The 12,845-nt window shown below is 41.9% G+C and overlaps 2 protein-coding genes across 13 annotated transcripts in view; one reads left to right on the forward strand and one right to left on the reverse strand.

Annotated features, from left to right (window-relative positions):
* Positions 1-12,449, reverse strand: part of LOC111244030 (uncharacterized) — an 86,340-nt gene extending 73,891 nt beyond the window's left edge. For 6 of the 12 annotated variants that reach the window (XM_086978984.1, XM_022790568.2, XM_086978985.1 and 3 more), the window contains exon 1: positions 11,476-12,448. Coding sequence is in view for 2 of the 12 variants with exons in the window: in XM_086978982.1 (XP_086835108.1) it covers positions 11,395-11,414 (20 nt within the window). In the remaining 10 variants the exon portion in view is untranslated. Of the gene's footprint in view, positions 1-11,394; positions 11,430-11,475 lie in introns of those variants that run through there. The other 6 variants (XR_015320184.1, XR_015320183.1, XR_015320182.1 and 3 more) reach the window with 3 other exon arrangements.
* The window catches only part of LOC111244031 (uncharacterized), a 75,790-nt gene that overhangs the window by 47,892 nt on the left and 15,053 nt on the right, over positions 1-12,845 (forward strand). The gene's annotated exons all lie outside the window — the stretch shown is intronic.

Here is a 12,845-nt window from a genome sequence, read left to right on the forward strand (position 1 = left end):
TTAACTTTACTGGTCGGTTGATTGATGTTATGGGGTATTAGACAGTAAGAATGCTTAACGGTAAGTTTTTCCGTCTTATTATTATATAAAACGTTTTATTCTAAGCAAGTTGTCCACTAATTTTTTTATACTATTAACAGCTGTACATCCGAATAAAGCAAGAAATAAGAGTTTTAGCTGAACACAGTATCAGTACTGAAAAGCTTTGTAACAAAAATATTGATTATGCTTAGGTAATAAATGAAAAATCCCGTAGTGACCCGCGCAAGGATTGTTTTTTGTCGATCCTATGAGCGTCGTTGGCTTTTATGATAGCTGCGTTTTAGACCTGTGCCATTAGTATTGAAAGTTTCCAAGGTCACCTTCCTTAGAAACCAACATAATCTTGCATCGTTTTTTGAAAATGCTTAGGACAAAAAAATGACACCGATAAATAGGTCCTTTTACGTTGTTTGTTCCGCTATCCCACGATGTTGGCTATATAAAGAAGCTTGTCCTCACAGGTCTCCAAGAATATGATACAGATGTAGTAGTTAATGACGATTATTTCTTTCTCGCAACTGTTTTTTCTGCGAAGGCATTCGATGACCGCCACATACAAAAATAAAACTCTGCCTTATTTTGTTTAGTGTATACTCACAGATACTTAATCGAATCTTATCTTTTTGTATAAAGGATGCCTTAGTGACAAAATAGTGTCCCAATTTTGAGATCAGGATGTATATAATTTCTGAGTTCCTGAGTATAATTGAATACGAGTCTAATACAGGCGTCTGATACGGGTATGCGGCAGCGAGCCGTATCATTACCGGTATATTTCCGCTAGCAATATGACAAAGTCCAACCGGGGCTATAGTAAAAGCAATATTTCTTTAAAGGTAACTTGAAAAATCCTCAGCGTAGGACCTGAAAAGACCCATCCCCAGCTGTTTTCTTCTATAGATAATGTTAATCGAGAAGTCATACATGGAAGGAGCAGCCAGAAATTTGCAAATGGCTTGATTGTAAAGATCGTCTGTCGATCAGTGGCAGAAATTGCTTTCAATATTTTTGACGACACGACTGCGATACGCATAGCCATGTACCAACTGGCTAAAATCAGCAAGCACAAATATACAAAATGTAGGATACAAGATATAAAAGTACTCCTGTTTCGTAGCAGTACAAAAAGAGATCGGCCTCGCTTGTATAGCAAGAATAGAGCTGCGTACGGAAATGATTTTTCGAAGAGACTGGACGTGGGGGCCAGATGGTGTACATGCTAGTTGCTTAAGCTGCACAATTTTTCCGGGTTTTCGACCGATTGCGTTATTGTAGCCGGTTTCGTTTAACGGTGATCGGAGCGTCGGCTGCCCCGCAACAAATAAGGCTAGTCGAAAAACGCTTTTCTCCTTGTTAGAGCGCTGGTAACGTTCAGTTTAGTTATTATGTAGATGTCTGCAGGCTTGGTTACCGTACCGCATAGGATCTTGAGTTGCCATACAGTTTTATGCTTTGATGTGCGTGGTGTGCTATATGTGATCGATATCAGAAACCTGAAAGACGACGATTTTTTTTGTACAAGGCTTACATTCTATTTGTGTTTCCTATCTAGTACATTCTATAAGAAAGTGGTGATTCCGAGGACTTTTTCACACCGTAGGAATATTCAAAGGGGTTAGAAAAAAAAAGTAAAATCTGCTAGCTCTGTAAAAACATACATGGGATCAGCATGATAAGAAAACGTCTTGGTCTATGTCAGTGTTTTACTTAAAAATTAAATTCAAAGAACTAACACGGTATTATAAAATGTGATAAATTTATTTAGAACGGATAGATATGTACTCTTCGGCACGACCTTTGCTTAACTGAGACGTGTTCGTTATGCCTTCGTGCTACTTCGACTATTGTCACTGAATAATCTGTGTTCTCAAAACGATTAAGGGTTTTCCAGTTCTTGACTTCAGGCTCCGCTAGAGATAGTCGATTCGAGACATTGCATGATTGTGCCCGACAGCTGAATCAAGTTTGTAAGTAGTGCTACCTCGAAAATATCAACTCGTTCGTACGTTTAAACAAGGCAGGCCTATTTATTATCTCCAGTTTATGTTACTTGGCGCTAATCGACGTACGTACGAAGACAGGTACAGTGAATGTTATTCGACGGAAAAATGTCCTTTTCACTCAACTTACTGAAACTCTATCGATTTACCCAAACGAGCTACTTCACAATTACTGTGACAGAATTGCACTGGGCACGGCGTGGGTCGTAGCACGTAAAATACGCGCATTGCGTTTTTGCGGTGCGGAAAAAGTTGGGTTTCTTTCTATGTAACGTGTCAAATGTTGAAATTTGTTTACACTGAATACCAGATCAAACACCGCTGACTAAATTACTTACTTAGATTATAGTGCTTTTCACTGGCTAATTGTGCCAATGATCCAAACGAACGAAACACGCTCTACATAAATTAACTTCGGCTTACGCAAAACGACTTTGACAAACTGTCTAGATGTGTTATTTTTATAGTCCTGCAGAAATTTTACAATGCGTTATTTGTCAATTTACAGGCTCGCTACAAACAGGACGTGGCCAAAGTATAATTAATGCAGTGCCGCTATATAATTGTTTTTGACAAAGCCGTCACAAACAATATACCACCAGCCGCTGCAGCTTCCTGCAGAACGTCGTACAGCTGAATCTAAATTTCTTGGCCTTCGCTATTGCTAATAACTACAACACTGGCCGTAGTAATAAATATAGCATTGTAATAACGCTAAGCCAAACATCGACCGGAGGACATAACAGGCCATGTTATACATTAAACGCTGTCCCCGCAGCACGATGAACCACAGCTACCCTAACGGCCACAGTCGCCGCTGGTCGCGATATTAGCTAGGTTTTCGATGACAACAACAACAACAAGACGATCTGGATCCAGCCCCACTTGTGTGGGTTCGATAATACCCGACGTATTGTTTTTGATACGAGCCATACTGTTCCGTTGCTGCCCGCCAACGCCATGACACAACCGAATAAAGCTGAGAAAAGCCGAGGCGGAACAACAATTGTCGACGGCCAGAATTTAGCCCAGTTTATTTTGTTGTTGGTTCATTGCGCTGTAGTGATCAGCAGTGTTATGGTGAACGCAAGCAGTAGAAGCTGCAGGAAGATGAAGATTCATAGGGGAAGAAAAGAATCAACTTGTTCTTCCCGTAATATCGTGATGCTATTAGCACTAATAATAATACTCCACAACATTATGAAAGTAGTGCAACGCGGATAGGGATGATGCGGAGCGATAACGGAAAAAGAGCCAAGCACCAAATAGAATCTAATTAACGAAGCCTTGCCATTCCAAGCTATACGATGCACATAACTTAACTCCAACTTGAATTAATTACAAAAAAGTATCGCACAACAGGAACAATATAGAAAAAAACACGCAATACGACTAGCCTAAAATTATCAACGGCCAATCTCTTATACCGAATTTTTTCTCGCACTTATTACCCACTCTCCTGATACGCTTCTGCCAAACGTAACGAGAGAACAAAATATCTTTACCTTTTCGTAACCTATCGACATCTATATTCGAGCTATCCGCGCTCTGTTATATTATGATCAAAGCACTATTATGTTGGCCTGTACTACTGTCCTGCATACGCTACAGCAAGGCGTTTGCACCTTTTTCGGCGCCGTATTTCCCTCTGTTTGCGAAGTGTTTATTTTTTTCTTCGATGTTTCGCACCACCTCTGTCAGCCTTTCAGGGCTAGCCTTCTTCGCCGATTCAAACTGCATCTATTACCCATCCTTTTCGAGTTACTTCGTTCTCTTGTTGGACAGGAATACGTCGCCTACGAGAACTCAGCCGAGGTGCATAGTATAGGCAGACTGCGGTGCCGTGGGCATGCATCCATCTGCTTTCATTGAGCGTCATTGTTGCTTTTGTTGTCGGGCCTGATTGGCTGGCTAGTTCGCTCACAGCGGAACTTAACGGAAAATATAATTTGACAAAGGTGCGACACATCAGGTGTTTACTTTGTAAAATTTTCCAAATTAATTTATTTGTTATTGTCGGCAACCGGCCGGACGGTACTATAAGCATCAACAAATCTCGGTCCACTTCGGCCATAACGTAATGCGACTGCAAACGATGATGCCCTATGACTATGAAGTGTTGTAGCACAATAAGAGCAACTTATTATGATAACATTGTTGATTATTATTAGTGACTCTAATAACATTAATACGAGAGGAAAGTGTGCAGGGAACCAGCGCTAGGTGATAGCTTGCTGTACAAATGTACACCCAAATGTAACATGCGGTGCCACTAGAAGGGCGGTGCTATTCAATAGTTGGCTGTGGTAGTGGTCGCAAAAGCTTCGCCGTAGAATTTGCGTAGAACAGGAACGCTTCTGTTTTAGGTAAATGGGAGCAGGTGAACGGTGTCAGAAAACTAATATCGGATGATGAAATAATCAGACCTGTACATGAGGTAGGGTCATCGCTGCAATGTTTTGTGTACAGTAAATACCTCATTTTGTTCGTACGTATGTGAAACTTCGTAAATTGTCTTGGGCATTCGTTTGGTAACAAACACTTCTATCTATATATATATATATATATATAGATTACTACTTGTCTTTCGTATCGACAATTCACTGTGTAAGCCTAACCGCACGAGCTTTGCAGTCTCATAGTACTAGGCACGGTCGGGTGCGCAGATATTTATGCCCAAATTCGGTTATTTATGGCCTGGTTGATTTATGTCAGACTGCCGACAAAACAACGGCATTGCCGATAGGATGACAAGACAATTGGCAAACCACTAGGTATTGCAAAAACTAAAGGAACTTTTTCGAGGGACTCAAGTATCTATCACCTAGAGGCAATTAATTATTTTCCATATAGTACAGAAACAGCGTGTAGATGAGTCTAGCTTGATAAAAACAACAGAATGTGCCTGATAACGCAAACAGTTCCATCGGAATTAAATAGCTATCCGATTAAACGATATTCAACTACTAACTAATATCAGCCCCAAGGGTCCCTTGACGAGTACCCATTACGGTTAGGTAGCGAGATGAAGCCCAATAGTATCTGCGTTATTTGTACGATTATGCATCGCTTTAGCTGCAACTCATCAGACTGGACTTTTCTAGCGGCTGCAGAGGCACACGAGGCGATTCACTATACAAGTGGAAGATAGGATGATAACACAGTGATATTCCCAGTGTTCCGACAGAATGTACGTTTAGCGCAGCGTTCTGTCACCACAACATGACTAAGAACGACCTGATCATATTGTTAAGTGTCAATCGGAAGGTAGCTTTTTGAGTCGTGTCAGGCTGTGATTTACTAAGGAAAGTTAATTTTAGCTCTCGACCTTCAAGATGCTGAGCCATCGAATAAACCTGAAAACCACACCTTAGCTGTCCATAAACAGGACAGATATTATGTTATCATCTTCAGGAGAATATGCTTATGATCAAAATGTTCATACAGGTGGGCTATATTTTCCCCGCTTCTCAGAACAGGTCTTTTTCTTCGTTTTCGAAATTATCTACTTCGGGGGTTTTTTAAAAATCAAGGCTAGTAGTTGAGAGAGTGACCGAGGTCAGTAGAAATGACATCTTCTGCAATTGGTGTCAATATTCATTCTACAGCTGGAGACTGATTCTTGTGTAGAAATGATCCGTTCTTTGTCGTGTAGAAAAACATGTGAATGCGGTTACTGACAAATATACACGTCATGGGCTTCACCTGCGTAGAGATGGGACTTCTCTCGGATCCCAAGTTACGCCGGTGAAGTATTGACATCTAACTCCTATCTTAAAACATGCACCATAGCTTAAAGATCAGCTGATATCTTTCCGGACTTAGATGTACGATCTCATCTTGATCAGCGCTAAAAAGGCTCGATGCTGGGCAGAAATTGAGTGGAATATGTTTTTAAAAATATTATTGCGGGTTTCATCAAAATCCCTGGCGGAAAGGCAAAGTTTTTTCTTCTAACGTAAACGATTCAATTTACAAATGCTGAAGAAACAAACATATCGTGCTCTGAACGATCGCGTATCAAGACTTGTTGCCAAATCGTCGACATGTGTTCCGAAACAGATAGCTCTGTGAAACAAGGCCATTCTGCAATAGTAAGCTTGACTCTGACCTGGAAAGGAATACAGGAATTTCGCAAACGTACAAGACCAGGTCACAGAAGCGATGATTGAGAACTTTGCCAGCGTCAGAGGAGTAGCATCTCGTGATTAATACTTCCATAGATCCTCAGCCAAGAAAGATTAATCCATCTTTTTTGGGAGCATTCTGTTAAAGTTGAGAAGAGCAGGAAACTCCGAACAGAATATGATTCGTACGTAGTGGCAGCACTGTACGGATCCACTTGGGCCGAAAATTTGAAATGGCCTAGTAGACGCCTTCACAAATTTTGAAAATGCCTCTCATGTAAGCGATTTGTTTGCGATTGTGTTTTTTTGATCGAGCCTGTGCCTGAGTCGCTAACAGCAATTTCGAGCGTGTCCTACGACGGCAACCTACATCGGAGCTGAAAGATTATCTTTTTTCCAAAATTACCGAAAAATATAACTTTACTTAGAAAAAAAAAACGGGTTATCACTTAACTATAGAAATAACAGTGTAATCCGATGTTCCACTGTAGTAACAAACGAACGGGTTTTACTTTCAGTTAGCTGCTCGAAGCCTAGCCTAGCCTAGCCTAGCCTAGACAACCGTTCAAGTAATTCCATTTTAATGTCAGAAAAACACGTTTGTTATACTCTTACCACGGTTAATTTATGTTCAGCTAACTTTAAGTTATTATAAAACAAAGGCGTAAAGCCTGTTCAATTATAGTTTCTCAATCGAAGCCGCTGTTGTTATGCGGTCACAGATATTCGTAAGTGGTATCTATCAATATGGGGCCGGCGTTACGTTTATATCAATTCTCAGCTTTAGCAGTAAAGAGCATATCGGCTTTAGACGGAAAATCGCTCTATCATTGAAGTTCTGGTACCTACTCAAGTATAGGTCTCAAGCTTTAAAACACCCTATATGTATATAATACACTGTAAACTAGTTCGATTCTAACAACAGCGAAAAATATTTGCCCAACGTACAATGAATATTTGTCTATGTCTTATTTTTTTTTTCTCTACCTGCTTGTTACGTTGAGTCGTTCAATGCTCTGGTTGTGTTGATGTTATCATTCTTGTTACAGTTTATCGTATAACAAACGTGGCTTTAGAAAAAAGCGAAGAAGTGCTGCTTATAATTCTGTCCCGCTGTTACTGCCGCAGTTTGAGCAGGTATACGAAGGATGTCCAATGATCAGACCGGCACCGTATCAGAACAGATCGTGTTGGGTCGAAACCGACCCGGCCAAACCGGCTCCGTCCCACGATCAAAATAGAGATTTGTTCGCTTTTTTGAGAACGATACAAAATATAGAAATAGCCGTTGGTTTCCTCTTCTTCTTTTGCTTTGTACGCGCTACGGCCCGCACTATCAGACGCTATCACAGCGGACCCATTACACGCATCGATTGTAGCAGCAGAAATAACAGCGGACAAAGGTGGTTTGCCATCTTAGAGACCGGCCGCAACAATAATAACAGCAGAACAACAAAAGTGTTAGGCTATCGGCGGTAAAATTTGCCGGACTCAGTCGCTCGTTTCTGATAGGGTGCTAGCGTTGTTGTATAACGCATACTCGGATAATGGCGCATTCGAAGGGGTTACCGAATGTGGAGCAATTCCGCTCGCTTTGGCATACTTACGTACGGACTGATTCGATCCGAAGAAAACGGGATTTTGCCTCTGTCCAAACAGGAAAGGGGTAGTAAACAAGAAACAACGGAAAAAGTTAACGGAAAAGAACTGCTAATTTTTGACGCGATGCAGCTGTCGCCAGTGCAGCATGTCGACCTACGGGATTATTCATTGAAGGTCTAGTAAGTTGAACATTCTAAAACATGCAGAAAATTTTTTCTTTAAACACAACCAGGCAACGCTAATGGTAATAATTAATTAGGAAAAAGTTGTGCGATTACAAGCCATGTCTCACTAGCTTCGTGCATTGTTTTCCCTACCCAAAACATCAATTAATCAACCGCCATAAGAACAATCTAATTTTTAATAATGCACTTTCTCAAAAAAGGTAGGCAGGGCAAAACGATCCGTCATTTCAGTGCGATCTGCCGAGCGAGCACGCTTGATTAGTACGAAACGTAGATGGCAAGTACTTTCTGTGATATATCAAATGCACAAATCTCTACTGAAATACATATATCAATCTCTAAACAAAACCTAGCCAGAACGGTGACGTTACTCATGAACGTGATACGGATTTGAACATCAGCGGGAACGGGTCCTTACATTTAACGAGATGAAGTTTTTTTCTCCTCGACAGCATTAGCAAATCGACTTTAACAGGACGAGGGGAAAACTAGACAGCGTTGGTCTGCAATACTACCTACCATATTGATATACCGAATTGTTTTGTACCATCAGTAGATTGTGAAGTCTTTCCAAATGCACGACTTCCGGCAAGCTCGTCGAACAGCTAGCTACCTGTGAGAAAGTTCCTTCAAGCGCAATATCATAAATGGACAGAAAGAGCAATGCGGTCACGCACATGGGGCTAACGTCGCGTCTATCTATTGTAGGTAGCAATAGACGCCTTCGCAGTCACAAGCTGTTCTGCTGTCGATTCAGTCGTCGCGACTCGGTCCCACAGAACACCCGAATCGACAATCAAATCGTAGGCAAACCCATGGACGGTGATGTTTTGTAAACTCTTGTCATAAGAATTGTCTTACACAAGTAACTCATCGAAATGTCTGTTGGTGCAAATCCGGCATTTGTCGACCCCGCTCCCGCGTCCCGCCTTCGGATAGTTAGTTCTAGGTCTACAGCTAATGTCCTAGTATCTGATCACGAGGCTAAACAATGTCACTAATAGCTAGGAGATCGCTTCTGCTAGTGGCTAAGATGAACATCCCAAATCGTATATACGATTACGACTGTAGAATAGTCTAAGCATGGATTTATGTATAGTGTATGAAGATCACAAAAACTACATACTCTTCGAACGAGATCCCGATAGTGGGCAGAAATGATGGCGGACGAAAAACGTCTAATATCGCGCGAGAAAACGTCAACTTGTACCGTCTACAGATGCAGTCATGAACTAGGAGACTTTGATAGGCTATGTTTCGTACGCAGTTTCTGTAGGATGGCACGACTTGTTTTAATCGGCCTAACCACTGTGTTATATCTCTGGCTTATATTTTTAGCCGTACATGTAATTTTCGTCCTATACACGCTTGCATATAAACAGTTCGTCGAAACAATTTTTTTAGCTGATATTGCTACAAACTGATAGCTGATATGCGTCATAAACATGTGGAGGGATCATTTCAACGTACGGCGGCAAAACGGGCTTATTTTTGCCTGCCCACTGACTGGCTCTCAATAGAAGAATGAATCGATAACATTCAGCGCGATTAGCAATGTAATATACTAGTTGGTACACAGACTTGGAGTGAGGTTCATTGATTTTTTGGGTTTCTGAATGCCTCAGTGGCGCCCGCCCACAGCTCACTACGCTGCTTCTATTAAGTCATATAGAAAAAAACAGGACGGATGCGCACAACTACTGTTCGATTTTACTCCTGACAGATTTGTCTGAAAAATTACTTTTTTTAATGATAGTACCTAACCTAAAAATTCAAAATTGAAAGTGCTAAATACATTTCTAACACCGTAAGATAAAGTAGATGATGTAACTTAATTAGGTTGTAATCCTTTCATTGAAAATCGCGTGACAGCTTGCACGATCTCGCATATAAAAAAAAAAAAAAAAACTAGCTGCCGTTAGACCTACAACAGCTGCCAAAACCCTCCGAACCAGTAAATACGATCATATGTTTGGTTATTTTTTTTCTAGTTAACTTAAGACATACTTGATATTAGGCGATATCACTTATTTATCGGCTTTTTTGCTATTTGATATAGACAGATACATTTGCAGAGTCCTATCGCTTCCACACACCTAAACGGTCTAGTGACATGGTTTGAATAGGACCCTTTTGTTTTTTTCCTCAATTATGAGCGACATCGTTGTGCATACTCAAACGCCATAGTAATTGTTATTTTTCCGGCGATACCGTGTCGCGTCAGAGCTCTCATTAAAATTATATAGAAAAGTACCACACGTTAGCCGTGTGTCGATTCGGCGTCACCGCTCTTCTGCTTAAAAGTTAGCCTAACTTTATTATTGTTAATTGCACAAATAAATTGTGTCAGTTTAGGCGGACGAGTTGGATTCCCGCAACATTAAACCCCTGTTTTTAGTAAGAATAACCGGTCTACCAATGATCGTCATAATCTTTTTTTCGAGCTGAGAATAGCTCAAATTAGCACCAGATTCACTCAAAATTCGGTCGTTAATGTTAGTATATTCTACTTAAAGTAGGATAAGCTCTAAGCCGCTTTCTGTACGTCGCTTGTTGAAAAATGTTGCTTTAGGGCTTGTTAGCATTTGAAGACATCAGTAATGCATTTCTGTCATCCTACATAAAATTTCTGTAGGAACTAAGTAATAGATAAGTTTCGTTTCCCACGAGGCCGAAAGTCCCGGCTTCGTAAGCACCACTTTTCAGCACTAATTAGAATTTATAAAATCAGTGTGGCAATTAAGTTGAGGTCAACTATGCGTCTCGAAAGGAAAATAGCTCCTCGTAGGACTAAATCGTACTTGCCCTACAGATGGTTTCGAAGGAACGTATTATTTTAGTAAACCGCTTATATAAACCAAAACGCTGTACCTATATTAGGCAGAGCGGTGCATTGCAAACAACTTCTCGAGTCCCTTGTTTTCGTTTCATTTCAAATATGTATGTCGTCTGTGTATTCGGCCTTTTAGACATTACGTTCTACCCCATTCGCCAGTCCCTAGGCATATCTTAGCCCCGTCCTGGATTTGCCATTCCATTTGCGCATAATTTGTAATGGAAGGTTCAACACAACAAGGTAGAGAATACGTCGGCGGCGCAAATCGCTGCGGATTTGTCAACTGTGACCAAAAATCTGGTTTGGATTCCGGCGCATGGTCGTCCGAACCTCCCAGGTACGTTCTACAATTATTAGACGGTAACTAGCAGTAAGTGGGCATATCGAAGCGACCGATAAGCCCAAGTGTATGGGTGAGCTTTCAGCTGGGGCTACATTGATCAGTGATAAAGCTATCGGCTTCCAAACTCTAACTAAGCACTGTTCTTGAATATTAGTCGCATGGGTTTTATGGCATCCTGGTCCCGCAAATTTATATCTCTATATCGTTACTTGAACTAGATTACTTCGGTCAAAAAGATAAGGAAATATATTTATCGTACCAGAATCGCTTGACGATCATGCCTATACATCGACTTGCCGTTGACAGGAACAGCCGAAGGTGAAACAGCCATCTTACTTACCAATTATCGCGCACTGCTTTCTTTGTTTAGTTATAACAACAATAACATCTCTTTCTGAATTCGTGAATTAAACACGCAAATATCAGATATCATTGTTCTGCGGAGAATCGGCACAATTTTTACGCGTACACAGCCTCGGAAATCAATTGAACACCGTATATCGTTTTTAGTAGCGTAGGACGCTTCCTATTTTTAACAGCACTCACAGCGGCTCCTCACTTTCTTCTGACAATCACACTTCAGACTTCAGCACTGACACTATAACTTGACGCTCTCAATCGATGCACTTCAAAAGCTTCACCCGCAGCAACATATTTTATAAACGGCCCCGAGCCCGCCTTTTTTTCTTTCACTTAGGTAAGATCTGTTGGTAACGCTTTGTCGTCTGTGTAGTTGTATTCTATTGAAACTGTATACAGTCGCGTACAGGTGCTGCAAAGTTACCGTTTCAATCACGACTGACTGCCCGTCACGCCGCTGTCGTTTCAGACGGTAGGAAACCAGAAATCGCGCCGTACGTTCTCAGAGTTTAAAGACAACAAACTACTAGTGTACCCTTTGCGTTCCATGGACTAGAAACCGTGTTTTGCACTTAGGTGCCACAGTCAACAATTGTTTTGGTCCGAGCAGAGCAGAACTCGATGAACCAGCCTGAATGGACTGCAGTTGGGTTTGTTACCGGCCGTTGTGCACGACGATGATTATTCCGGTATTTTACATGACGAATGAGCGGACAGTGGCGGCGGCGGCGGCGACGGTGGCGGTGGCGGTGGCGGTGGCGGCGGCGGCGGCGGCAGCACGAGTAGGCCTATTGTCGCGTCGCATGCGTTTCTTGTTAGAGTTCCGGACAGATATGCATGCGGGCCGGGAGACAGTACTATGCTGCACCGTTGTGATGGTCGCTGGCCTTTGTGTAGCAGCAACATGCCGTGCGGCTCGCTGCTCTGCGCTCGACTCCACTCACGGGTGTTCCACTCACTGCGGCTCTTTCACCTGACGTCGGCCAGGGGGCGCTGGCGTAGGTGGTGGTGAGTGGCGGCAGCCGTGTGTCCATGTCCCTGGCCGTGAGCAGAAAGCTCCCCGCCGACGCAAACGTAACGGCAGCAGTTGCAGCGGGAAAAGGAACTGTCCCGACTCCAGCAGAAGAAGACGACGACGATTTCTACCGATGGGTAGATGAAATAGAATTGCGCGTGAAGCTATGAGCATACCAGAACTACTATTACGGTCTTTTATTTAAGCTATAATCGACTACGACTCTTATAGCGGCAAAGGGGAACTGAACATCGAAGCTTCACCGACCGTGCCACTGGATACGAGCGAATAACGCTGTGGAACATGAAAATGGCTTCAGTCGCATGACTATTATT

The sequence above is a fragment of the Varroa destructor genome, unplaced genomic scaffold (genome assembly GCF_002443255.2).
Source record: "Varroa destructor unplaced genomic scaffold, Vdes_3.0 BEIS01000002.1, whole genome shotgun sequence".
In the NCBI taxonomy this organism is placed as follows: Eukaryota; Metazoa; Arthropoda; class Arachnida; order Mesostigmata; family Varroidae; genus Varroa; species Varroa destructor.